General features: G+C 40.6%; 2 protein-coding genes across 21 annotated transcripts in view; one reads left to right on the forward strand and one right to left on the reverse strand.

Moving 5' to 3' along the window:
• LOC111838861 (formin) overlaps nt 1-14,135 on the reverse strand; it is an 85,182-nt gene extending 71,047 nt beyond the window's left edge. For 4 of the 6 annotated variants that reach the window (XR_002836977.2, XR_002836975.2, XR_002836976.2 and 1 more), the window contains exons 1-2: nt 11,872-12,017; nt 7,972-9,731 (exon numbers count right to left, since the gene is read on the reverse strand). Coding sequence is in view for 3 of the 6 variants with exons in the window: in XM_023802247.2 (XP_023658015.1) it covers nt 7,972-9,610 (1,639 nt within the window). In the remaining 3 variants the exon portion in view is untranslated. Of the gene's footprint in view, nt 1-7,971; nt 9,732-11,871; nt 12,020-13,993 lie in introns of those variants that run through there. The other 2 variants (XM_023802248.2, XM_023802250.2) reach the window with 2 other exon arrangements.
• Nucleotides 14,136-15,508: 1,373 nt separating this feature from the next.
• The window catches only part of ryr3 (ryanodine receptor 3), a 97,263-nt gene continuing 84,866 nt past the window's right edge, over nt 15,509-27,905 (forward strand). For 13 of the 15 annotated variants that reach the window (XM_072699224.1, XM_072699231.1, XM_072699225.1 and 10 more), the window contains exon 1: nt 15,509-15,786. In XM_072699224.1, the coding sequence (XP_072555325.1) occupies nt 15,739-15,786 (48 nt within the window). In that variant the 5' untranslated portion in view covers nt 15,509-15,738. The remainder of the gene's footprint in view (nt 15,787-27,905) is intronic. The other 2 variants (XM_072699229.1, XM_072699236.1) reach the window with 1 other exon arrangement.

Genomic DNA, 27,905 nt, shown 5'->3' on the forward strand with positions numbered 1-27,905 from the left:
TTCAGCATGGCAATTAAACCTAAATGTGTCCAAGTAAAATAATGGTCTTATGAATGAATTTGAGCATTGCTTGGATAATAATAATAACAACAATAATAATAAATGTGCTATGATATTCAAGTACATTAAATGAACAACAGTGCCACCTGCAGGACCAAAAGAAAAAGAACTGAAGTGTCTGCACCAGCTTTACCAGCAGTTATGTACACCCACACAGCAAAACATTGTCATTTTTGCAATCTTGAAATTCCACATGAGACTGCATATGAAAATTGTGTAAGAAATGGATGAGCAATAAAAATGGCCAAATGCAAATCTAGCCAATGCAGAAGTCTTCCACTGGTTGCCTATACATTCCATAAGTATATGAGGAAAACTGAAAGTCCTAAACAATGTTAATTAAGTAGATGCTGTTAGAATGACAATGGCATAGTGGTGAATGGCCCCGTCACCACACCCAGGTTAACCCCTACACATCCAATGCATCCAACTTCTACAATCTCTAGCCCCTATACACAACACCACTACAAAAAAAAAATGATAATCTCTATTTTCAATCTGTAACTGTAGTGTGAAAATACTTTTTCACACTAATGAGATGTGCCTGTAAATGACCAGTCCCAAAATCATATGTGTTCCCCATCCAGGAAATAAAATTAAAAGCCCATATTTTACAATGTATTTATCATGCTTGTATGTGTGAGCATAACACACAAAGAACACTTACTCACCTATTGTCTGAGATACAATAGAAAAAACAAATATAAATATATGGAAAGATTCCTCTTAACAGCTGCTCACCAAACATACAGCACAAGAGAAAGATAAGGTCAGAAAATGACGCAGGTCTACATGCAAGTAACAGGTAAGAAAGGCACACCGTAACAGTTTCAGACAGTCCTACATCCACCCACATCAGTGGATCTGAAACTAACTGTGTATAAGGTGAACAACGCAGAGCAGGCACCAAGGAAATTAACTGCCCTGCGTAATGTAGATTTGTTATTCACGGAAAAGGGTTAAGCTGGAGAGGAACTATCCCAAACAGTGATCAAGCTGTGCGTTATTGAACTGATCTCCTCATACACATACACCCAGTGCATACATACACACATATCCCCTTTTAGAAAATATGCCAAGAGATAAATATCATTGTGATATCCAACAGGTATTTCCTGATATGACAGATTTCTACGAATGTGGAAGATTATGTGAATTGCCTGCAATAATCAAAATAAAGGAGAAAAAAACAAAAAACTGCTACTAATCAGCTATCAAAGAAACATTTAATAAAACTAAAACAATTTCAATTTGCACCCTTTTAAAATACACATTTTATTTAGGTCAATTTTACATGAGACTCTTTTAATATAGCATCTTAACTTCACGAAAATAAATGCAAACTATCAAGAAATCAGCACAAATCAGGGGAAAATGAAGGTTAAGGGTGAATCTCGTAGCTTGTCAGCATGATGGCTCCCAGACTTTCGCACTATGTCTTTCAGACATTTTTCCTGAATGACTCCAAGGGCTGTGACAATTCACCTAAATAAACCTGACTCATTGGAGGTGGCCTGAAACAGGGTCTGTAATTCTGTAGTCCGAAGGACTAGACAGCTGTAGCAGCACCAGTGTTAGTACGAACATCAAACCACCAGACCTGACAGCTGCTTGCCAAACGAAACTGCTGTTTTCACACCACAAAACAAGCCACATCCCTTGTGTCACACATTACATATTGTTATAAGCAATCCAAGCCCTGCTTTTTGGCTAATGTTGCAGCACTAAAAGCCATTTAAAAAAGGAAATGCATAATTCTGCATTTGTACAGCTGGTGATTAAGTAACAAAGCTCAGCAAGAAGCAGGGCATGATTTTACATCCTGCAGTTTTGCTGCTTTTATCCAGTCGCTGACATTTGTTATTCATTACCAGGTCTGCTGCTCTCAGCAGCAAGCTATGGATGAATGGAGAATATCAACGTGGCCTGGGTGAAAACTGGGAGTGCAGCACAGCAAAACCACTCCATTTGTGCAACATACACCGTCAATATGCTGGCACCACACAGAGAAAACTGCACCAAACTCTCATTCTCAACTCTGAGAGGTGACCATATGATGAGTGACACCCTATTTAATCCAAACAGCAGTAATCACAGTCACATGATTAACACATCATGAGAGGGAAAAAGTATCTTGTTCCACTTCAGTGTATTCAAATTTGTATTTTTTTTATTCAAAGGAGAGCAAAACTAATCCAACAAACCCAAAAAATATCACAGATGGAACCTAAAGTCAATCAATCCTGAGGAAACCTACCAACTAGCAGGGCAGAGGGGGCACAATGCCAGCCCCTCAATGTTCTGCATCACCATGTGTTTAATCAACCTCCTATAAATGTTTGGTTCATATCAGGGCTGCCGCGATTAGTCGATGTAGCCGATGACGTCGACGCTGCGACATCAATATTTTAAATCGACGCATCGTTTTTTAAAAATGAGATTACCTTTATTATTTCTGATAAATATCAATATGTAACGTTAGATTATAAATTATCACAAAACAAAAAGGTGGTTTGTACACTGTACAAAGTTCGACAGCATACCACGACTACACTACCGTAATTATGCACGTGCGCCTGAAGAGAAAACACGCAAGCGCTATTCTGGATGGTGGACCGCCAGAGTAGGCAAAAGAACTGTAACTGTCTAGTGCCGAAAGGCCGGTGTCCATTATCTAATGCGATGCAATGACATAATGTTTGTTTGATTATTCTGGACGAAAAGTAATCGTTTAGATTAATCGACCAATCGGTAAAATAGTCGATACATTAATCCACTGAAAAACAGTCGTTAGTGGCAGCCCTAGTTCATATAAGCTTTCAGGGTGTAAGCTGGTACAGTCAGATGCTCCAGAGAAGCAAGTCACATTAAATGACAGCCAGGGACCAGAAAGCTTTCTCACTGCAGGAAACTACTTGAGAGCAGTGGCAATGAAATTTATTGACCAATGCATCACCCACCATTGGAGTAATCACTAACACAGAAGCTCCCCTTGTCCTTATTCCTGGCTGGTGCTGGCAGCCAGTGCACTGAGCATTGTGACATGCTGTGCATTTCCTGCTGTCAAGTGACTGCCTCTGGAGCAATAGGTTTCACATGACTCCAAAAGCTGAATGGTTTATGGAATTAGAACTTTATTAATGCCGCATGCCAGCACATGATGAGTAGTGGGGTGGGAGGTGGGGAGTATCCAGGTGCATTCATTCATGCCCTCACAGCATGGTGCAAAGCATGAATTTGTGATTGGGCATCTCCAAGCACATCTATGACACAGTCTACCATGTGGAAGCTGTAGCAGGGACAGTAGCACAAAAAAATGTGTTTATGTTTGAATAGCAAGGAGATGCCACCAATAAAATACCCATACTGTGAAGTTACATAAGTAAGCAGAAGCCAACATTTTTTTCAGGGTCTGTCCTAAAATAAATTAAAGTTGTATCTATTTTGAATTTCTTTCTGATGAGGATACCTCAAGCTTACAGGCCAGGACTTCTGTTTTCCTCAAAGCCTCAGGGCTTATTGAAGGATGCTGTCAATGGCTCATTTGGACTCCTTTACTCCTTTTCCCCTTCTTTCCTCCAATATCCTATTTGCCCCAAGCAGTTACATCAATACTAGCACTGCCCATAAGGACCAAGGGCAGTGGATTAAAAAGAGTGGATTTAAATTTGTCTATCATTGGCAGGACTCACAAGCTTCACCTTACGCCCTCTTCGCCACAACCACAGTATTTTATCAGGTGTTTCTCACCAGATACTTCTAACATTATTGTAATTAATTATTTAGCGCAACCCTGGGATGATTTAAAAACCAGATGCAGCGACTCAGCCAGAGACCACCAATTAAATTTTGTGTAGGCGAAGTTCATCCGATGCTGGCATTCCCATGTCTTGTCATTCAGGAATACACCCCACTTATGACCCAGAGGAGATGCAGTGATAGTCAAGTGTAAGAAAGGCTGTCTTGTGCTAGGGCAAGAGTCAGCAGGGAACCCAGTGAGTGTCATGTGCTTTTCTTTTTGTGTGTAAATTCTATGGGAAATGTTTCCACTGCAGTGATTAAAAGCATAAAAAGCTAACATGGCAGATTAACTTTTTAAAAAGAAGGATTTATTTATATCTCTGTAGCGGAGATCAATCATATCTGCATATTTTGGAGGTGAACAACTGGGGTCAGTGCCACTATGACTAGTTTGAACAGATCAGTCCACTTCTAAGTGCTTCATCCCCCATACTGAGTAAACGATCCCACACCTGCCCAATTGTAACTGCTGTATGCCAGGCTCAGTCCATTCCTGAAGGACAAAGGGTACTGTGGCATCCTAGGAAGAAGCAGCCTAAAGCAAAGATTCTAAAAGTAAGTCGTGGCCACCAGGATTGCATTAAGAGTTCTATGAGGTGGTTTATAATACATTTATCGTTGGATCTGTGTGTGTTTGGCAATATGACTAATGGTTTGAATCCTTGTCATCCATAGTCACAATGAAATACTTGACAGATTCTCTTAATCTCATCATATTTATTACGGGATGAAACTGGGACACAACTAAATCCATTTAAAAATGAAGGGGCGTAACCAAAAATAAGCTGACGTTCTAGGGCCAGGCTTTCTGTGCCTCTACTTTGGTTGTTTCCGCTACTCTAAGCTGACTCAAACCCCTCCCCCTTTTACTTAAGGTACATGTTGGCTGGAATTGTCATAGGTTTGAATCCCAGGGAGCACACATAAATTGTAACACCTCCCTCTAACGTAAGTTGTTTTGGATAAAAGTGTCAGATAAATGTGTGAAAAGTGCACAGTGCCAATTTAAGACTTTCCTGTACTCTTGGCAATTTACATCAAGCTGTGTAAAAGTAACCTTTTTCAGAGAGAATCATGAACATCTGAGCTACATTCAACCCTTTTATACACTTCAAGAAATAACCATTTTATACACTTCAAGAAATAAGAACTTTGTGTGCCAAATAACAAAGGGTTGTGTCATTTGAGGCAACTGTGGATGAGGGAGGAACTGTGCATGATCGATAGTCATTGACATAACCAGCTTGATGATCTCAAATAAGGTCAAAAGCCTTGAAAATAAATGGATATTATATTATGAATTGATGAGAATACTGTATATTCATCAAGGTGAAGCTTGTGAACTTGTGAAAAGTACATGTATAATATTTCCAGAATGAAAAGCACCAGGCAAAAAATAAAAAAATCTGAATTCACACAAATATTGCAAGGGGTCAAGGTCCCAGCATTACAGTCTTTCATAACACAGAGACACACTACAACTTCCCAGGAGAGCTTGTAGGACGTCTTGGGTTACTTTAGGATGGAATGGCATGTTTGTTCCTGTCTCTAAGAGACACATTAAGAATGGCATGCCTAGATCCACAAAGCAAGTTTTGTACGGATAGACATGGATTTCCATTTCAAATGGCAAATGACCTCACCCATTTTATGAAAAGTTTCTGTCCTTTGTAGAAACTACTCAAGAGCATGACTGCTGCAAAAAACACCAACCCACCCCCCAAAAGACCCCAACACATTTTTACATAAGAACATAAGAAATTTACAAACAAGAGGAGGCCATTCAGCCCATCAAGCTCATTTAGGGAGAACTCAACGAATAGCTCAGAGTTGTTAAATCTTATCTAGGTCTGATTTAAAGGAACCCAATGTTTTAGCTTGCACTATACTAACACAAAGCCTATTCCATACTCTAACTACACGCTATGTAAAGAAGCGCTTTCTCAAATCCATTTTAAAATGTTCTCCTGTTAATTTCCACCTATAGCCACAAGTTCTTGTATTTGAACTAATATTGAAGTAACTATTTTGGTTGAACAGCATCCAGACCTGTTAGAATCTTATATACCTGGATCATGTCCCCCCTTAGTGTCCTTTGGTCGAAGGCTTAACAGATTCAGCTCAGCTAACCTCTCCTCATAAGACATTCCTCTAAGACCAGGAATCATTCTTGTAGTCCTAAGTTGAACACTTTCTACGGCAGCAATGTCCTTTTAAAAAAATAAGATTAGGGGTACAACAGTACACGAAATTCACATTTCTGTACAAACCTTGGTTTTAGGTACACAGTTCTGTGCAATTTTGGTACAGAAGTGAAACTGAATTTGTTTGAAATTATTTACTATTAAAACTGCAAACAAACACAATTAAGAACAGTTGCCTGAATAATAAACCTAAGACAAGCTGATTTTTACACTCTAAAAATAAAAAAGTGAAAAAAACAAAAATTCAAAAAGAAGATTGTATCGTGGCAGTCTTAATGAACTAAATATTGTCTAAATCCCATGTTCTATTACAGAGTATGATTGTGTATCCTTAGTATAACAGACACGCCATAGCCAATTTCAGTATTACAGAGCCAACAGACAGTCTTGGTCTTATCAGTCAGTAGTTTATTGGGATACCAAAATGCTCCCAAACCACTGATTATGAGTGGCTGTATCCAGCTTTAGTGGTAACCAATTCACAGCCACAATTAGCATAATGTTTTGTGTGAACATCTACTTGTGAATTTAGGTTCTGCCTGTGTCAGACAATGCATTCACTCATCTCATGCAATGAATATGTGTACCGTTACAACCCTACTTTGTGTCACTTACCTTTCAGGGAGAACACAGATGAAGTTCAAATGTTCTATGGCAGTGGTAAAACTGCCTAAATTTATTGTGGGCATAAGAAATTTTCATTTACAGAAAGCCTCTTTACAAAATGAGTTTAATGATTAGAGTAAAGACTGCTTTCTGGCTTTCTTCCCTTTGCCCCACCACAATATGTAGAAGATGCTTGGTGCATGAGCACTTAGTTACAGGCAGTACAATCCATCATTACTGTTATTGGTTTTTACACCCTAGCAAGTTTACTGCAATACTTCGAAGCACAAGACAAACACAAAGCATAACCAGCTTGGTCTTGACGTGTTTCCTTCTCCCAAAGGAGAAAGCCAGCAGGGTTGTGTCACCTACCCTCATAAAAATGATGTATTGTTTAGCAGTGTACATTCAGTCAAAAGATAAGTAGTTGGATGAAATGCTGTCCAAGGTTTTGTAATATTTATTAGCATTTATAACAAGGAGGAGGAGGCTTAGCGCAACAGAAATACGTGGCATGAAACTTCACTTAGCACACAAATTAAATGGAAGCTCTAGAAGTTTCCCTATATCCATCAAAGTCTCCAATAAGCCTTTATCACTTTTTCCTATAGTGCAATTCCACCTTAAGACAACCATTACAAATCCTACACCTGTCTTTGCTTCCCTTTGACCTCCAGAAAGCAGTTCTAACGCACATATGACCATAGAAGGGCTAGAGGGGATTCTGGCAAGCATATTATCTAGTTTATGAGGGCTAGCAGAGTTAAAAGCAATTACTCAGCATACACGATGAGCTCCAGTCCGTCCCACTCCATTGTGCATCTTTAACCCTACAATCACACAACCTGCCGTGGACCAGACACTGCAGGTATGCAGCTGGCAACACATTGGGAAGCCTGCCCAAGTAAAACTAGCATGTACATGAAGGGCTTCACTGAACCATGCACTTCTGTAACAACTAGCGGCAAAAAAAATCAGGAACACCTGCTTTTCTTTAAAATGAGATATATCCTTGTGAATTATGACTGCGGAACCGCACGGCAAATACAGGATGGTGCTCAGGTTTCACTCACAAGACCTTACAAACCTGGGCAGCTTAGAAACAAACAAAAGTTGCTGACCTTGCAGGAAACTTCCCAGCACATCTTCATCCTGGGTTTCAGAGACATTTCTGAATTTTCACTGAGCTATGAGAAGCTTCTCTGTGCTTGCTGTGTCAATTTTACCTGAAAGCGACAAATGAAGGGGTGCCAGCAGAAGCCAAGGTGAGCAATCATTACAGGGAATAAGGTTCACTAACCTGGGGGGGAGGGCACCGTGGGGCTAGAGAAGCCCCATTTTGAGCCACCTCCCTGATGAAAGAGATTCAGATCCAGTCGTGTGATAGTCTTTCTGTTGCCATTCTTGTCGATAACCTCTGTGGCGACCCTGGGCTCTGCCTCAGACAAGGTGGCCCCTAGAAATGACTTCCTCTGGTTGCCAACGTGGTCGCCCTCTTCCTCAGGTAGAAGCAGGATCCGGTGATTGAGCTGTGGGCTGGTAATATGAGAGGTAACTGGTGAAACTACTGGGGACATGCTCTGCAGACTGTTGATGGTGGGATAAGATGTATTGAAGACCTCACAGAGTGAGGGTGAGGAAGGACTTCTCCTCTCAGATTTAAGGCTTGAAGCTGGAGAACTGTCATTTGGGCCCCAGAGTGACTGTGGTAAAAGTTCTTTGGAGTTCACAACTGGTACTCTAGGGCTTCCCTGAAATCTCCTCCACCCCTCACTGTCATCTATGCGTTCTGCTTCCAAAACCCTGTGGAGAGGCTTGTTCACTGCTAACTTATCCTGCTCTGGCTTAGGAGGAGTGAGAGGCAGGGAGACCCGAGTCATTTCACACCCCTTCTGCAGGGTTGTCCCACAGGGTTTGGCTGTAGACGGTGAATCTAGAGTGGGTTCTTCACAGTCAAAGTGGTTGATCTGTTGCACAATGCCCCCTACTTCCTGCACCCTAGCTGTCACTTGGATCCCAGCATCTCTCCAGTCTCTTTCTTCATGTGCAGCAGAGGGAACCTCCAAGGAAGATGGACCACAATCCTCAGTGGGTCTCAGGTTGTCCCCGCTGAGCATCTGCTCCTGTTGCAGTGTCTGCTGCTCTTCCCCTAGGAAGCTGTGGAGTCCCCCAAATCCATTGTACAAATCATTGTCATACTCTGACAGCTCACTGCAGATGTCTGTGTCAGACTCAAAGGTGTAGTCTACTGTGAACTCTTTGGTTTGCCCATTGGCATTAAGCTCTTTCTCCACAGGTGGGGCAGCACTGCTATCCCTGCTAGTGCAGGAGCTGCTCTCCTGGGTGGAGGTCCCAGGGGCTTTCCCAGATTGGAATGGGGAGCCCTCAGAGACGGCCTTCTCTACTTTCATTTTAAACTTGCTTTGCAGGAGACCCTCAGCGCTGTCTGTTCGCTTCACTGCCAGCTTCCTCAGCCGTCGGCCCTGTGTGGTGCCCCTCTTCTGGTCAGGAGAGAACTTGGGGGAATGCTGCAGGTTGCTGCTGCTCAGTGTCTCGCTCAAGGGGGAGGCAGCACCTCCTTCCTGCTGGACCTCCAGTTTGCCGTCCTGGTTTCCCATCTGGACCCTAGCTGCACAGTCAGCACAAAGGGCAAAGAGGTCAGCCAGCGCCTGGCGATGCACAGCCGCAATCCAGCTGAGATCTGCAATGGCACCCTTTGTAACCTCGCTGGAGGTTAGGTCTTTGCCTGGAAGCTCAGAAGACTGCTGCTTTTGTTTTGTTCCCATTGGCCCCACCTTCTTCTGACCATGGCCACTGAGCAACAGGGAGGCTCTACTGTGTTCCAGCCCTACTGGGAGGTACAGACTGATGCAGATCCTCTCCCTGATGGGCTTATACAGCCGAAGGACAGTGTGCCTTCCCTCCATAATGGACATCATTTAATGTCTCGTACACTAATTAAGGGGTGACTCTTCTGAGGGACCTGCTTCTGATACCAAGCTCAGGGAACAAGTCAAGACAAAAATAGCCTGGTCATTCATCTCCTTAGTTATCGATTACCTGTAAAAAAAAAAAACAAAATACACCTCTTAGACTTAAATACTTCAAGGATGAATATAAAATATAGTAATATAAAAATGGTTCATATAAATATCTTCCTTGTGTCTGAAGTGAACAGATAATACATGAAAAACTAATTTTTTATGCAGAGCATAAATAATGTCTTTAAACTGTAAAAGGGTCACCTGCAAAACCACAACAAAACAAATCCTCAAACCATTATGAGAAACAACTGTGATATTTAATTTCTGCTACCACTATCATTTCAGTGATATCTGGCTGAAAAAATGGATAAAATCTTTATGAACAAAACCATCTGCTTAGAAGCTATACATTTGCTCAATTTAACTATGATGTGGCAATGGCTGTGATGGGTTGGTACCCCATCCTGGGTTGTTCCCTGCTTTGTGTCCTCATAGCCTCCGAGATAGGCTCTGGGCCCCCCGAAACCCTGAACAGAAAGCGGATGGATGTGACAATGGGAGATGGCCTCTCTAACAGACTAATTACAGATGAAGCATAAAGGATCCACTCACACATACACACAGAGACAAACTGAAATGCCTGCAAAAAAATCCTCAGATAGTCTGTAATCATAAAAAATGTAAGTTATCAAAGATCCTAACCTAAAACAACATAAATAGTTACAAAGACATGTACATATCTACATTAATACATTTTACATAATATAATTTTGATTTTATATAGTACATTATCTGAATATCACTTCTCATCAAATATAAGACTATAAGATATTAAATAAATGACCACATTCAAAGTCATTTCACAAATTAAAAACTGACACTATAGACAAATAAGGAAGTCACTTTGCATGGGCCAATCATAACACCATTCATGCTACCAGCAATTCAACCGCACAGACATTTGGAATTATTTAAAGTGTTCGTAGATGTTCGTAGATGGATAAGAAATCAGAAGATGGAAAGGTAGCTTACTTTTACATCTGTATAATAAACATTAACTCAGATTAAGAAATGTTAGCACAAAATTAATTTCACTATTCATACAGCTTGTTCCTTATGTGTGTAAAAGCACAAGTATCTGGGCAAGAAAAACACACACATACACTGAAGCTAACCCAAAAACACAACTATACACGTACACTGCTACTCCTTTACTGAAATCAACGTACAGCAAGAGCTTAGTATTGCCCAAAACCCTTGTATAAGATGAACATGAATATTTGATTAAAACAAAAACAAAAATAGTATATTAATAATGGCACGAGAATCAGTGCTCTTATTTCTGCCATCACTGTTAAGGCGATCTTCCCCGTAGTTCTCATTACTCTTATAGTGTGCTAAAATATTAAACAAATTGAATATCATTCAGAAGTTGTCTTGAAGATTGAATTTAAAAAAAAAGCGTTTTCAACTGTGTCTGCATTTGTCGTAAATAATCATGAAAATTAATCGCACGCTCAGTAACAGAAACGAATCCTTTGCATTCAAACAGTCAATTAACTAATGCATAGACGGAAATACCACACCACACTTCTCACCGCAGCCGCCAATCACAAACTGCGCATTTATTTGTAAATACTGAAATCACCTCTCGTCATTATTGCACTAACACTGACAGTACGCCGGCCTGTAAGGGCATATGCACAACGCACACAATCGAAAATTATACATTTCACGAGAATAACACTCACATAAAAATGCTTGGATATTAAACTAAATTATGGGGCTTTCCATGAATAAAATGCTAAGTACATGAGCATTTAAAAGCTAATGCCGCATAAACAAAACATTGGAAAAACAACAGCGATAAATAGCAACTACTGACTTCACATTTACTCGACTACTTGTCCAGAAAAAAAAATGATAAAAGACAGTTATGAGGAAACTATACAATATAAAGATGCTCTTATATCTCGTGATTATCACGTTCAGACAAGAGCTTATTATAAGCTCATCAATGTATTGGAAAAAATAAAGGCATCAGTTTAAAATTAAAACATCTCAAATCATTAACAAAATGGTTTTATACATATATAATATTCTGTATAGCCAAGAAAGACCACAGCTTTAAGTTTTCATGCCGACTCCATATTAATGTAGACTTGAACACATTTTAGAACCTCCCCCCCCCCACCACAAACATTCCCACGACTCACCTGATGCAGACAGTTGTCAGCAGATAGAGAAGACTTGTACGATATACCCAAACATTTTGCATCGCTCCTTCAATGTTTCCTCAGCTCATTGACGTCCAGCCAGCCTTGCCTGCTGACTCTCGAAGCGCAATTGACAGACAGCGTATAAAGCCACTCAGAGATTTTTGCGTTTTCATTGGATCGCTCCTATTGGAGCATAAAAGCCCCGCCGCTTACCGCGGTCTCACAGAGAGACGGGGTCGCTCATGTACATCTGCGGACTTCCAGGACGGTCAATACTTACACAAACTAAAACCAAACGGAGACGCCGGGCTGAGCCATTTTAATGAAGAACAAACGATACTAGAATTCTTACGGTTTCAGGTAAAATGCAGTCAAAGAAAATGCAACGCCACAAGAAAATGCCGGCTGTATACCCATTTACTGTTTACCTGCAGTCATACCTTCTACGAAGCCTATTGATTTTAACGCGCGTCACAGCCATAAATTAGACGTCTGAATGATCTGCACATGCTGAAGGCGTGCCTGAACTCAGATGAACAGCAGACTTCTGACCCGCTACTGCGGTCTTCCGAGCGTGGTCAATCTGCCCTACATTTTGGGCTATTTTACTGGTACAGCGGTAGGGTGAATTTAATTCGACCCTAGTTTTCAGCAATAATATCAACTAGGATGTCAGTAGCATGTACATATTCTGGTCTCGTTCTAGATGACCTTGACATCTTATAGAAGACGCACGTACACTGAAAATCAGAAGATGCTGCAGATTTGACAAAAGGCAATAAAACATTGTGGGCCAAAAATTTACTCGAAACCCGGATCTCTAGTGAAGTGAACATGAAAAGCTCACGTGGATGTTTCGCTACCTAAAATGAGCTAGGTCCCATACTGGAACAAGCAAACAGGCACAGAAAGGACAGAGGGCATTCCTACAAAAGTATGTTAGATGCTGCATATAATCCAAAGATGGGGGTGGGGAAACATCTTGGAGTTCTAAACGACCTATATTTTTTCAGCGTAATCGCGTTTGTGTGAGATTTCGATGTTGTTTTAAATATTATAACGTGATTCCTTGTTATCGCTGAAATGTTACTGCAGCTCAAACAAAACGTATGACTAAAATTAGTGTAAATCATTCAATCAAAGAAATTCACCAAATTCAAAATCAGTTAAAAAGAAGAAATAATTTAGCTTAGTGAATTTGTCCTGTTTCATCAGATCCCTAGACTGCGGTCACTGCATTGCAGTCTTACTTTCCGCCACTAGAGGGTTACATACACACCTCACCACTCACAGCTTAGCCGTCTATAATGGCTTTCCAGTGGGACGCGGTACGTATATTACCCAATATATTTTATTATGCACGGTTTCATGGTAAAACTTTATCATGACTTAAGTAATAGGCAGCAGACCCATAGAAAGACGGAAATGGAGAAATGGTGTACATCTTATTAAATAAGCCTTAATGCGGCTGAAAGTATTGTTACATAAATGTTGTCTGTTCGCGGCAGGACACGTTGTCCGTTGTGACGGTTGTCCCTGGGACAGTAAGACAACACAGATAGGTACCAGAAAGAAGCAGGTAGCGGGTAGAATCCAAAACTATGCCAAGCACCATTTCATATTTTTCCTCCGTCAACAGCAAGTCAGTGAAACACTCCCATCGCGATCCCTATGGGCTGTAACAGCACCGTTAAATAGATATGGAAAAACAATACATGCTCTAATGGTGTGAATGGAGTTAAGTATCTGTATATAGTAAATAAAAATGTTTTTTTTCACCATTCGGTTGAATACCTAATACTTCGCTGAGAAATTAAAAACTCTGAGTCTGGTTCGTTCAACTGTCCCGATTCTGCCTGATTTTGTCCCATCACTTTTCGAGGCTAAAGTTAGCCGCATTATACAAATTACCACAAGATGGCAGCATATGCTTTAAAATAAATGTTTTAAGTTTTTTACGCTAACTTTTGTAAATGGTTTGATATTGGAGCGTTTTTTTATCATATACTTAAATTATGGAATATGTACATACACAAGTTGGATAACAGTAAAGTATACACTAAGTCCTTCCTGTGACAGACTCAACTCAAAGTTTGTCTTTCTTACAGAATACATTTACCTTTACTCAAGTAAGTCAAATGTTCATATTTTCTTTTGTGTGTATTTCAAAGTATCCGGCTTGGTCTTCTTGTCCTCTCAGAGGCAAACCAACCGCCCACATCATTTCTCTGTGAGCCTGTCTTCTCGGATTTCTCACACCTTTCGAGCTGCTCGGCGCGAGCCTGGAAGCACGCGCCTGAAGGCGGGCGGAAAATAATTTTACAGACGCGGCTCGCGCCAGTATCTGTCTTATGACGTCCGCCGCCGCTGGCGTGACTGCATGCCTGCCAGGCTCGCGACTGTCCGTCAGCTGACCTAAGCCACCCAACGGCTACTGTTAGCGTCTGGCGGCCCAACCAAAAAAAGTATATTCTGATATATATTGTTAATGAAAATATTTCATTGCTTAACTACGCTAGTAGAGAAAATGAAGGCCTGCTTTTAAACCACTCTCACCCGAAAACGACCGTTACCTTTGAATGTCACCAGTTTTAAGGTAACCAACTGCACATTGTGATACTTGATTGTCACAGACATAGCATACAGTTGTTTAAAATACTATTTAACTTCATCTTAGAAATCAGAAATATGACCTCTCTAACAAGACTGTATGAAATGCAGCGGGCAGGATTTGTTGTTTCACATCACCCCCCGCCCAATATAGTGACTGTATGTGGCCTACAGGGGGCTCCACGGAAATGCGAGGTTTGGGTGCTGATCAAAAATTAAATTCAGGCAGTTATCAGTATTAATTAAGTGATTGTCATACTTTGGATTTGTTTGGTTTCTCTTCTTAAAGACACTTTATTAGCATTATTTTAAGAGCTATTCTTGGCAACTGTTTGAACAGGTCAGCTGGACCCCAAACACATGCTGAAGGTCCAAGCTTGACTGGCTGTGTCCCAGAAAATGATACTTTTTCATCTGTATAAGATACACGTAAAAAAATTAAAACCCACAGTGGTTCTACATCATGGTCATCTGCAGCACAGCATGAATTAGTCTTTTTCATTGACTTTAACTAATATTAGGGGGGTCACCATAAATATTCTAAAATGAGTTTAACTCGCACCGCACGGATTTACAGCAAAACATATACGATACTTAAAAGAATGAAATTGACAGCGGACTGTGTTTCAGTGTTTTGGGTTTTAATATTCTTCGAGTTCATTCGTCACGGCCTTAAATGAGACCGACCTGTCCGGTTGTTTCACCGTTCATTTTTGCTCATAAAACAGCAGTCCGTAAATTATTGGGTTACTAAAGCAAGGGAACATTTTTTTATTTTTAATAACGGCGTATAGTAGTATCCCTCCCGGGTCTGGATTTCACCATTTTCATGAAAGATGCCGCCGGTTAGTTAACCGGCAACTGTACAAGTGATGAAAGTCTGCCAGTTAAGCAGCGGTTACTGCTTTTCACTATCGGCTAATGAACGCCATCGCTGACGTCAGGTTTCCGTACCCAGTGCCGTATTTTGACTGCAAGGCTACGTTTTGTTATTTCTCCATCCCCCCTCCCCCGTATTAGATCCGGAGTCCCCGCGAAAGCGATTCCCGCTTGCCCCCCTTAGGGGAACGGCGCCGCTGGCATTGGCGGTGAGCGGGCGTGAGTGACAGGCTGCAGTGCAGTGCGTTTGCTCGAGCTCCCCTATATGGCTGTGGATTAGCTATATGCTAATATCGATAGGAGAGAGGAGCAGCAGCGCCGTGCTGCAAGGCGACAGTGGAGGCTATCAGAGTCTAAGCAGGCTCCTCAACAGCCATGGCTGAAGGTGGAGAAGGGGAAGATGAAATTCAGTTCTTGAGAACTGTAAGTAATTAATTTCGTTGATGTATCATTCGAAGTCAGGATGTCGTTGAATGTCTGATCTCTTTGTCTGTGCAATGCATTGTCGCTGCTGTCAAGCCCGTGGACGTGATGATTTCTTGTGTGGTCCCTACAGTAGCATCATTCCCTCGACGCGGATTCCGCCACTAATAAATCCCAGATTGTCGTGGTCCTTTCAATGCACTGATCGACAGGAAAGCCTTTCAGGGGATCCTGCGAAATTATCTGTCTTTTGTTTTTTCTTTGACCGGAGGGGTACTCCTTTTGTTTTGCGCATAGAGCGCTGCGATTGTGTGCTCATTTAAAACTTGTTTTACAACACCCTGTATACAGGTTTTGTTTTTCTTTTACTAGATACGCACGTAGGCAATATCTTTGTTCGTGACTTGAAACCCACGTTACTGGACTCCAGGATTCACCTAAAAGTTTCGTATTTTAGAATGCAAGGATAATTAATCGTAATAATGTATAATGAAATACTGTCACAAATGTATAATATTCAGGACAACAAGTAAGTTGCGATGTAAACAACGCCGTAATATAATGTTTTCGCGGGCGGCATAGCCACTTCGTAACAAGTGGTGGTTTAAACATCATCCCGTCTGTAAATTTGACAGTGGCTGCATTAATTTTTTCAAAAAAGACCTTCGTGCCCTTTGCAGGATCTACGTAGTGCTCAAGGAAAATGAGACGGACAGTTTCTGTTAACACATTAGCTTCTAAGAGACGATTCTATTTTTGTGAATTGACTGGAATTAATTACATAAAGGGTAGTGGTGCAGCTTGGCAGTGGTCTTTGCAAGTGACACCTCAAGATGTCAGTTGTTAGATAGCCACCATCTTTTTTCAAGATACCCTTGTATGTTTGTAGATGTTTGTGTCTTGAAGCTGACTGGTTATGCTTCTTATTCTAGGGTTTCTTTCACATTTATATACAAAAGAGTCACATCTGCTTGTTGTTTAACAGTATAGATTATATATGTCACCAGTGAGAGATTTTCACTCAAAAGAAAAATTGTGGTAATCGACAGCTCTCCCAGTGCCTAATGTGCTTTCAGTCTTGGCTCCCTTCTGCACTGATAAAAACCTTGTAGCAGCAGTGACTGTTTCAGAGGGCTTCCTCAAGGCTTTTAATGTGTGTGTCAAAAGAAGGAGCCAGAGCAGCTGTAGAGTCTTGTCCTGATGACAGGAACATCTGGAGACAAATGAATGGAGTGGAGTATAATGATGAAGAGATGGTCACCTGCTGGTGGTGAGGATGGCTTGCATGCCCTTTTTCTGGTGTCGTGCCGATCCAATAGCAGTTCAGTTGTTCATTTAAAGATGTGAGAATGGGAAGGGGTCCAGACTTCAACTAGAATAGATCATTCTGATGCTTTAAATTACATTTAAGTTGTACACTTTTTCCATAGAAGTTTTTTTCCCCCATAACACTTAGCAGCTTAATGATAGGGTTTCCTTTTTTCCATATAATAGTCATGTTACTATTATAGCAAAAGACGGAAAATGAACCATTAAAAGTTTCTGTTCACAATCTGCTTTGTGTTTGGTTCAAACACTGACTGTGTTGTAGTAAAGGTCATAATGTCTCTATAGTCCAGTAAATAGTTGGATGGTATGTTGTATAGTAAAACAGTCAGGTGTTATGCTATTGTCTGCTGTCTGACAATTTCACTTTTAGCTATTAAACTTCAGATGTTATAGTGGTTGATGAAATGTATATAATTGTTCTTCTTGTATGTAGGGCTTGCTTAATGAGTTAGATATGGCTGTTTTGGTGCCTAATAAGTAGTTATGTCATTAATATGGCTGAGGACTTACACTGCTATAAATAAAGATATTAGTTCTATCTTTCTGCTGCATGTCTTACTGTTGGAAACTGCTTGATGCATAAATGTGTGACCCTTAAAGATGATGCCTTTCCATAACAGGTTCACCAGCTGGAGCCTTCTGTTCATTGCTCAGTGTTGTGTAGAAATGGACTGTGTGCACCTTCTGGGAATACAGCAATGCAGTTCATTTTGCTATAGACATGGACAGTGTTTAGTTGGAAACAAATTTTAGAAAAAATTGAGCAGAAGAAACATTTTTTCATATTCATGCTGAATGAACTTGGCTTAAAATTGCATCAGATCACTCAGTTGTGTTTGTGATTTGCTGTTGCTCAGATATGCTATTATCTAAACTGTCACGTCAAAGTTGACTGCATGGATCCTAGTAGTCTAACACTTGCATTTTCATTTAAAAGACCTGCATATTAGCATATCCTTTTATTAATAGTTTATTGCTATTTTGTTCATCTTGTTTGCTAACCTTGAAACCTTACAGTCAATGCAGAGAACTATACAAAAAAAGTTCTCTCATTATATAAAAAGTCAGAGTTTGATAAATGTTGTTATTAATCTCCTAGAATTATTTTGTCATTGCCTGAATTTGGAGCTTAAACTTCTTGCATCACTGATGTGTAAAGGTGGGAAAACTGGCAGTGAAATCGATGGCTTTCACAATGACAACCTATAGCAGGAAAGTCTTTCAAGAAGCAAGAGATTCTTGACCACATGTGATCCAGATTATGCCTTTCTTTTCTAAAACATATAGGTGATTTTGAGACTCTGATCTCTGTTTATCTTTCTCTCTGGTCTATATCTATGTCATTTAAACCCATAGAATCTGAGTGGAAATCCTGGTGCAGAGAATGATTATGATTCAGTTCTAAGAATAATATGAAAAAGAATGTGCGGGTTAACTTTTTGTTCTGCTTTCAGCTAGTATTGCCAGTGGACTTTGAAGTTGCTGGCTGTTATGGGAAATGTTTCTGAGATGCACAAAAAATTCTATCTTGAAAGACACTAGCTGTGTTTCCCTTAAAGTTTTGCGCAAATTTAACTGAATTATCAATAAATCAACAATGTGAAATTGCAAATAGGGTGTTTTTCCATTAATGGATGTCACGTGAATAATGCTTAGTTCTAGAACAGGGGTGCCCAGTCCTGCTTCTGGAGAGCTACCACCCTGCAGAGCTTAGGTGCAGCCCTAATTTAACACACCTGATACGGATAGTCAGGCCCTCAGTATGAACTTAGGCTGTACCTAAGCTCTGCAGGGTGGTAGCTCTCCAGGAGCAGGACTGGGCAGCCGTGTTCTGGAATAATGAAATATCATGTGTTATGTATCTACTAATATACATTTTTTGTGTTCCTTGTAGCTTTGCAATTTGTTTATTTTTCAACTCGCCACAAAACACCTCAAGCTAACATAACCTTTTTGGGATATTCGAGGGTTTTTCTTGAAATGTGTGCGTTTCCATTAACGGCTTTTCAATTTGCATCTTCAAAATGTGCAAAATTTTAGAGGCATGTTTGTTGAATTGCATGATGGTGACTTAGGACATTTTCAGATTTTTTTCCCACCAATAACCCACATTTGCTTTGTTGCTTCAGACTGATTGTTTAATGGAATTAGTGCCTGTCAGTGGTAGTAAAGAGATGCAGCTAAATTGAAAGCAAATCCAGAATTTAAGCTTTTGTGACATTGTCTTTGGAAATATGTCTGTCCCTATGGTCAGTTTGAAATAAGTTTCTTTCCTCATTAAATAGAGAGACACTGGTTGTGAATATATCAGAATGGAACTGGCATATTTTTTAAGTAATATGTGAAACCTAATAGGCTATTGCTGGGCTTTGCCCTGCATTTGTAAAGATAACATGTCATATTACGGAAATAAACTGTTATGATTTGTAAAGTACCCGTTATGTAAAGTAGACAAGCTAAATTGTCATGTATTTGGTTTGAGTTTGGTGGTCTTGTCTTTTCTCAGCTGCACAGTTACAGGTGAAAGTACAATAGTAAATATGAAAATAGCATATGACCTTGACTAGATCAAAATTCATTCAATATGAAAAGACACTGAATAATTGTGTGTGATTATTGCCTGAGTGGTCAGCGTGATGTTGTGAACATGCATATGGGAGTAAAGTACACCTATAAAACGAGGTGCTGTGGAGGGCCCCAAACAGTAGCCTTGATCTTATTTGGAGTTTGTTGTTCTGGAGGCCTTTTGCATTCCTTGAGATGACTCTAGAGTTTATAATTAGTCTTTAAAAAGCTGATGCTTCCACAGCGCCTCCTTGCTATTCGTTGTTGCCAGCAGGGGCCATTGCTTCAGCTTGTGTCGCGCAGGATGAGTTTAATATTACTGCCAATAATATTAGGAGGCACAGTGTTTAGAAATAACCTTTGCTTTGCTCTTAAGTCAGACATCAGATGACATGGAATAACAGTTATTGTATCAGTTATTGTAGTGCTTGTTCTTAGTGTGTTACTGTGTAGCAGATAAAAACATGGACTCATAACCCGGTTGTTACTGGTTTCAGTCTGAGGACGACTGTTGCTGTGGTAACAAGATACTGAAGTGGAATTGTTCCGCTGAAATGTTTTATGAAATGGTAAAAATTGTATTTTGCTTACTATCAGAGAAACAGGTGCGTTGCGTTGTATTCCCTGCCTCAGTATCCCATACAGGCATCAGTTTCATTAATATGTAAAAAATTTGGAATGGTATGTGAGGGTCACTTGCAGGTCACGTAAGTGCAAACTGGCATGTACTGCACGTATAGGCGCCCCCACCTCCTGAAGGGGCAAAGACTCTGTGTCTTTAAGAAGTCAAGAGGCTCCTCTTATTCCTCCACACGGGGCAGCATATGACTGGATGATTTGGGCTCAGGTGCTGCACAGCACAGATGCATGTCCAGAGAAAGTGTGACTAGAGCAAGTTCAGACAGCAGCAGATGTGATAGCATGACCAGCTATTTTAGATGGAGAACTTATGCTGTGCGGGAAGAAAAAGATTTGTGGTGGTCTGACAAATTTAAAAATGGCACAAGTCTCAGAAATCATTTTCCAAAACACCATATAAGCACATTAATCCATTTGTATAGTAACAGCTGATCCCTAGAGCTGCATCTTATACCTTTCCCATGGGAACGCACACTCACATGCTGTCTAAGGACACACCAACATACATGCAAGAGGAGATGAATTTATTTGCCAATGATGAAAGCCTTTGTTGGTCCCTTACAGTTGGAACTGATGTGCTGCCTTGCTGGACTCGACAAAAGGACTTTTGTTGCCCTTGATATGTAATTGTGCAACCTGTGATTTGCTGGCAGTCAGCTGTGTTCTGATTGTTCTCTTCATTGTTACTGAATTCTGTAATAAAGGCAAGCGGAGGCAGTGCTATTGCTGCATACCTCTAACAACAAAAATGAAGTTATTTCCCCAGGGTGAGGAAAAAGATTACCACAGCTTGGCTGTTACTGTAAGGCCAGTAGAGAGAAAGGATTTCATTGCCTTGAGTATTTTGATGCCATGGAAAGAGAAATGCTTCTTGTTAGGGGTGCTGAGATTTTTCAGCCAGCATTGTCCTGTATTACGCATGAGGAGAAGGTGAAGCTTAATTGGATGATAAGATTGCATTGTACTGGTAAACTAAATCAGTGATGATACCTGTATGACCCAATATAAATTACCTGTTTTCCTCTAGTAAGAACATCTCATTGGGATATTGTTGGGGAATTGCATGATATGGCATGGCAGCCACAAATCTTTTATGGAGGAAGGAAGTTTGGGGCTGGTTGTAAGCAGCATTATCCAGTCAGGCTGACCCATTTCCTATGTGTTATCCTTGGTAATGAGCCACTGAAACTCTAAGTTGCTAACTCTAACCCCAAATTAATTGGGTCGATGTGTTTTTTTTCTTCTTCTTATTTACTTGCCCTTTCGCAATAGTGTCTGGTACTGTTACTTCAGCATCCAAGGTAGACATCCTTCAGTGGAGGAGTAGTGGCAAATTGAACTGTGGGGGGTTGGTTAGCAAAAGTCGCAGCCTTTATATGAAACTCTTTTGAGTGGAGACAGGTTTTCAGGTGAACAGTGTACTTGCATTGCATCTCTGTATTGGTTCTGCCACACAGAGCTTTTAATTAGAACCACCGTATCTCTGTGAGGCTGTGCTTCCAAACAGGCGGGTGAGCAGTGAGCGCCTATCCTTGTGGGTGTTTGCCCAAATGCCAGAAAGCAGAACCTGCCTCACTCCAACTCCCACACACACACACACACACACACACCCTCTTCCGTGACTCATTTTTGCTCCAGCTCTGCCGTAGGGGACCGTGAGTCTGCGTTTATACAAAGTTATTCAGAACTGTGATGGCGGTATTCTTAGATCAGGCTCTGCTGAGCAGTCTGTTATGGTGTCATGGAAACCTTCCAGATAACTGGACAAGTCTAGAGGCTGATTCCAGCTGTTTCAAATCATCACTTGCTGCAAACCTGATGAGTCTCACCAGGTGTAGTTTCTGGGAACTAGAAGAAGGCACCATAAGCTGGGTTTTGAGAGAAAGGCTTAGAGTTTTGTTAGCAGTTATTTATTTTGTTCTATGTTTACCTTTGTTATTGAGCTTGGATTTGGGGAAAAATGCAGTCTTTTTGAAAAATACCATGCACTGTCCACAGTTTCAGGGTTTCGGTTTGGTTTTCCTCATATATGCATAATCACTTCAACTTTTATATTATATAGTTTTATGTAATTTATTATTTTAAAAACAACAGTACAATCTAATTTGATCCACCATACAAGCTGCATACAAGCTGTGTCACTTTCAAGTCATTACAAGGACATTTTCAGATTTATTAAAACATTGTGTTTGAATGCAGTTTTAATAATAAAAAATAATGTGCTATATTTAAGGGGTCTCTTAGAAGATAAATTAATGTAAAATACAAAATCTTTGAAAGTTTTAGGCTGTTAAATACCTATTTTACTAAGGTATGGATAGGGCTACTAAGTCGTAGCAGACAGTCTGTAGTGCTTTCGAGGAAGTTGTCAAGATGGTTAGTTGATTAGTTTTTCAGAACTCACATTTGTTCCTTCATAAAGTGTGAATTTTTTTATGCTTCCATGTTACAAGTGGGAAAGCTATTTAATGGAGAATTCAACATCAACAGGCTTAAATCTTTTAATAGTATTCTGTGTTAAATAGAACATAATACTTTTATGGTTTATTGGTGATATGATGCCTCCAAGATTCCCACCCAGTTAAGAAAGATGTTTGGTAGCTCCATTGCTCTTATCTGTAATATGCATCTGAGGATGGCTGGTTATATTTGGACAAAGCTGAGAGTCTTGTAAAAATGTATGTTTTGAATTTGTTCAAATACGCTGTCATGCACCTGTAGGAAGGAATGTGAGAAGGCCAAATTTAAAGCAAAGCATGCTTACAGGCAGATGTTTTTTCCTTGGGCCGTGGGCTAACAGTGTCTGTAAGCAGTTCGGAATATTGCTTTTATTGGGAAAATGCCAGTCCAATATGGGTTTATTTAATAAATTATCATAAGGAATTGCAGGCACATTTAAAGCAAAATACCACAAAGACTAAGTTCAGCCTATGTTAGTGATGCATTCTTCTGTTTCTCAGTTCTGAATTTGGATTCTCAGTCCAGCATGGTCATCCCGGTGAATTTACAATGCCTGTTGTGTGCACAAAGTAGCTATAGGGTCATGTAAATGAAATCCAGTCTGGGAAAAGCCAGTTAGTGCTGTGGCTGTGCTATGTGGAAGTCTGTGGGAGGCTGTGAACCTGTGAATCAGTCTCTGCTCACACAGTTGTCACTGCTATGCTTGAAGCTCCATGTGTACTTCCTGATTGTGTCAAATGGCTCCTGAGGCTGATGTTCATACTGCACAGTAAATCCATGTATTGAGTAGACTAGTGTGTCATGCAAAACAACAGGCTCTACAAAAACACAGCAAACTACAGCATACTTGGGAAAAAATAATTTTATTATTAGTTGAAATTATTTGTTAGTAAGGAAATCAAGATATGTGTATGAAAAGACAGAGGGATGGGTAATTTCTTACACTGACTATGTAAAGCATATTGTCCATGGGTGATCGATATATGGGGACTCATGTCAAGCAAAGGAAGAGAGTTATGGTTTAGAAGTGAATTATAGTTTGCTTGCATGTTACCAGGATAGACTTTCCTGGTATGCCTTTGCATTGGCTCAGCAGTTGGCCTGTTCCTGGGTCAAGTTTAAAGACTTCTGTGAAGTACACTGGATCCTTAAAGGCAATGTAAGCTATATAAGTTCATATCAGTTTTCATGATCAGACTGCGCAAACCTCTTCTGTTTCTTCAGAAGCTAAACTAAGAGTTTTTAGAAGCCTGCTTCATTGTGCTTTGGTTTATTTTGCAGCAGCCCAAAAACTGACACCACTGATGTCTTAAGCAAAAACACTGTGACATCTCCTTTTTTTCTTCTGTGTACTAAACAGAATATCAGAAGCGAACATTTTACAGATTGAGATTTGTGCATGTGGAATTCTGATAGTTATAGTTGTGCATTTTGCGACAACATGAGCAACATAAAACACTTCTAATTGCAAAATTAACTTTAATTGACTGCGATCAGATTTGCTCATATGGGTCCCCTTGCAATAGGCTTCAGCTTCATTTTCATTAATTGATATGTGATAAAGATTCTTTAGGCCTATGACAGGCTTAATGACCAGTATTGATCCTGTTCCCATTCTTCATCTCATAAAAGATTCATGCCACTTTGAGAACCTCTGTATTTTCCACTTTCACCATGAATGTAGAGCAGCGGTCTTAAACTCTGGTCCTGGAGGGCTGGAGCCCTGTGTAGCTTAGTTCTTTCCCTATTCCACCACAAATGATTCAGCTGAAAGGCTGTGTGGTAATTAGCACAAGGAGTTGAATCAGGTGTGTTAAATGAGGGTAAACCAAAAACTGTGCAGGGCTCCGGGCCTCCAGGAATGGAGTCTGACACCCCTGATATAGAATAAGCAAGATCTGTGTTTTTATTGGTCTTCTTGTCATTAAGTCAATTTTGTGCACAATAAAACAATACATTATTCTGCCATGGTCGCATCTGTAAGCATGCAGAGGAAGTGCTGAGTTCTGACTGTGATTTTGCCTATATACCAGCATTGGAGGGCAGTGTGTGGTTCAGTAGGACTGTACCTGTGATCAGAAGGTTGTCAGGTCACATCCCATGCTTGGCAAAATGGTCAAATCACTGTTGGGCCCTTGAGCAAGATTCTTACCCCCCTGAAATATGCTCTTGGGGTGCTGGCTAAATGGCTGACCCTGTGTTCAGAACCCAAGCTTTACTCTCACCTGAACATTTTTGTATGTCTCAAAGGAGAGCAATAGGGGATGAGAAGCTAAAGAACTCTGATATACTTGTACTTATACAAATGGCAGATAAACTTCAATTCCATAAGTATTGACATTAATGGGCCCCAGACCTCCAGGCCGTATTGGTCAGCTCTACACCTTTTTAAGGATACAGGTGCCTAATCAAGACTTACTGAACTCCACCTAAAATGTAGCAGTCAATTTGGTTAGTCATAGTCAAAATGAAAGCAGAACAAGCTACCTGATTTGTTTGATGCTCTTTACCTACCTATGGTGCCCCATCTGTTTCCCTCTTTAACATTACGTTCCTATAGCTAGTAACTATAGATTGATCTGTGAGTGAGGGAAACAGACTGCTGTAAGATGTCACAGTCCAATAAAATCTTTCCTTCCACTTTAGGAGCTTTGTGTTTTTCTTCCATGTGCCTCTTTTGATTGAATTTTTCCTTTTATGATAGTTTTGGTGGTCTCAAGCCACAGGAGGTTTTACGTTAGTCAGCCTCAGTGTATCCAGCCTCTCTAATGACAGCAAAATGCACTGATTTACAACAGCATCTGGTCCTGGCTTCTCTGATGATCCCAATTTAAATTGTATTTGACAAAGTGGGAGATCCTTGCTGGTTGGAATGGCTGCTCCCCCTGTTGAGGTCTTTTTGTACTCATGGTCACATGACTGGAGAGTCTGTGTCCTTGTTGACAAGGAAAACTTGTTAATGGGCTTCAGAGAGGCAAGGTGAAAAGTGGATTGGGAAAATCTGTATTATAGAAAGTGCTGAACGCTTCCCATACCTGTGCACATTTTTTTTTATTAATCCTTGTTACCATGTATTTTTTTTTTCTTGCATCACCTGTTAAAAATATTGCCCCAGGAATATAATTTGCCATCCTCATGTTCCTGTTGGCAAGTCTTTTGTTCATAGAGATTCTGACATAAAGCATGTTTAGCTCCTACTGGTGGAAATTTATTATGTTGTAAGAACAGTGAATTCTGCACACAGCAAACCCTGAAGGGTGTATTTCTCTGGTGTTGGGTCTGTTGGTGTATGCTATCCATGTCAGGGTAACTGTTAAATTATTTTTTTATATCAGAACTGACTGGTATTTAGTGGATAAGACATATATTTTTCCCTACAGGCTGTATGTGAAGCTTGTTTGGGGATAGGTATACTTTGTCCAGAAAAACCTCAAAAAACATCTACTTTCCAAATCACTATTTTTTGAGAATGAGAATTCTTTTTCTATTTGGTGTTGCACTGTTTCAGTGTCCTTATGCAGGAACATTCCAGGAGGTTTAGGGGCTGGTGATTTGCTCAAATCACTGAAAGTACCATGAGTTCCATAAGAATAGACCCCCTTGGTCAGCCAGTTTTACCAAGGAGGACTGATCCAGCATCTGCTCCTCCAAGTCTCTGCCCAACCCTGCCCTTGTGGGTCTGTTACTAGGCTGTAACTATGAGCAACTGTGGAAATTATCAATCTACTTAATTTCATACCAGAACACTAGACCTGATACTTAGATCTTAATCATTTAGGAATAGGAATATATAATTGCATGTTGTTGTGGTTGTTGTTTGTGAAGTGGAATCTGAAAACAACTCTGTTTTCCAGGATCAGCTCAGGTCTAAGATAAGGCACTGAAACACACTGTGATGGAATAGTGATTTGCAACAGCTCCCTGCAGATTTTTGCTGGCTTACTTGAGCTCAGCCTAGCCACAAGAATTTATGGCAAATAGCACATCATAAAGCTGTCAAATACAGGACCGTTAGCAAACGAAGTCGACACAGTCTGAAATAGTTTGTGGATGTCAATGAATTTCTCATGTCTCTCTTGGGATATTCTTAGGGGGGATTGCAGTGGTGGGCAGCTTGTTCAGCGAGCCTGCTTCCCTAGCGTCAGTGACCTCATGAACATGAGCTGTCTCTCCATGGCAACCGTGAACCAAACTGCTCCTTCCTCATCTGACTAACACAATGACGATTGAGGGTGAACTCGGCAGAGTATAATCCTGGGGTGGAAGTAAGACTCAGTGTCTGAGTCTTACCTGTTTCATATATGTATTTGTTTTTTATTTGATTAGATTGGGCTTAACATAGCCTTTGCGAGTATTTTCCTTATTCTCTTTTAAGAACATTCTTTACTGCTTCAGCTACCCCTTTGAAAATGACACTCTCACCTCACCTGACATTTATGAGAAAGTCAGTGCTATCCAGAACTCATCCAACATGTTGGTGTAAACACCAACAGAAGGTTCTTAGGATTGGTTAAGCTTGTGAGCTTGGTTTGTCCCTTTTTGTCCGGAATTGTAATTTCTGCACTTTATAGAGGAATACCATATCTATACTGTTGTACAGTATGTATGTGAAAATAGCAGTATAGGGAAGCCATCATGTTTAAGGTTTTTTTTCTGTGCCCATATCCGTGGTGTGCAGGGTCAGTTGACAGAGCTGTGCTTCTGGGGATCTCAGGTTACTTCTGATGAATATAGGGGTTGTGGGGACACCTGCTCCTGTCCTGCAGTAACTGCAGAAGGCTCCTCAGGGTGGACGGGACAGTATACCTTTTAAATTGTCCTTTCTTTTCCATGGCCATGGAAATTACTGGAATTCTTTGATGTGGCTTGATGGACATGTGGAATGCCAGTTCAAGAAGTTCTGTTGGGGAATTCTGGTAGAGCTCTGCTGGCCACCAGAGGAATTGTGTATGAAAGTAGGCTTGGATCAGGTTGCTGCTCCAGGGAAGGGCTGCCCTGGATAGATATGGCCTGCCAACCCCACCCCCTCACCCCGTTTCTTCCCCCAGGTCTATAGATAGATTGATGTGTGTCTTTATCTCTCCAGCAGATGGTTCCTTAGACACTCCCCACCAAGATCACTTTGC

This window comes from Paramormyrops kingsleyae, chromosome 14 (assembly GCF_048594095.1).
Source record: "Paramormyrops kingsleyae isolate MSU_618 chromosome 14, PKINGS_0.4, whole genome shotgun sequence".
Taxonomy (NCBI): domain Eukaryota; kingdom Metazoa; phylum Chordata; class Actinopteri; order Osteoglossiformes; family Mormyridae; genus Paramormyrops; species Paramormyrops kingsleyae.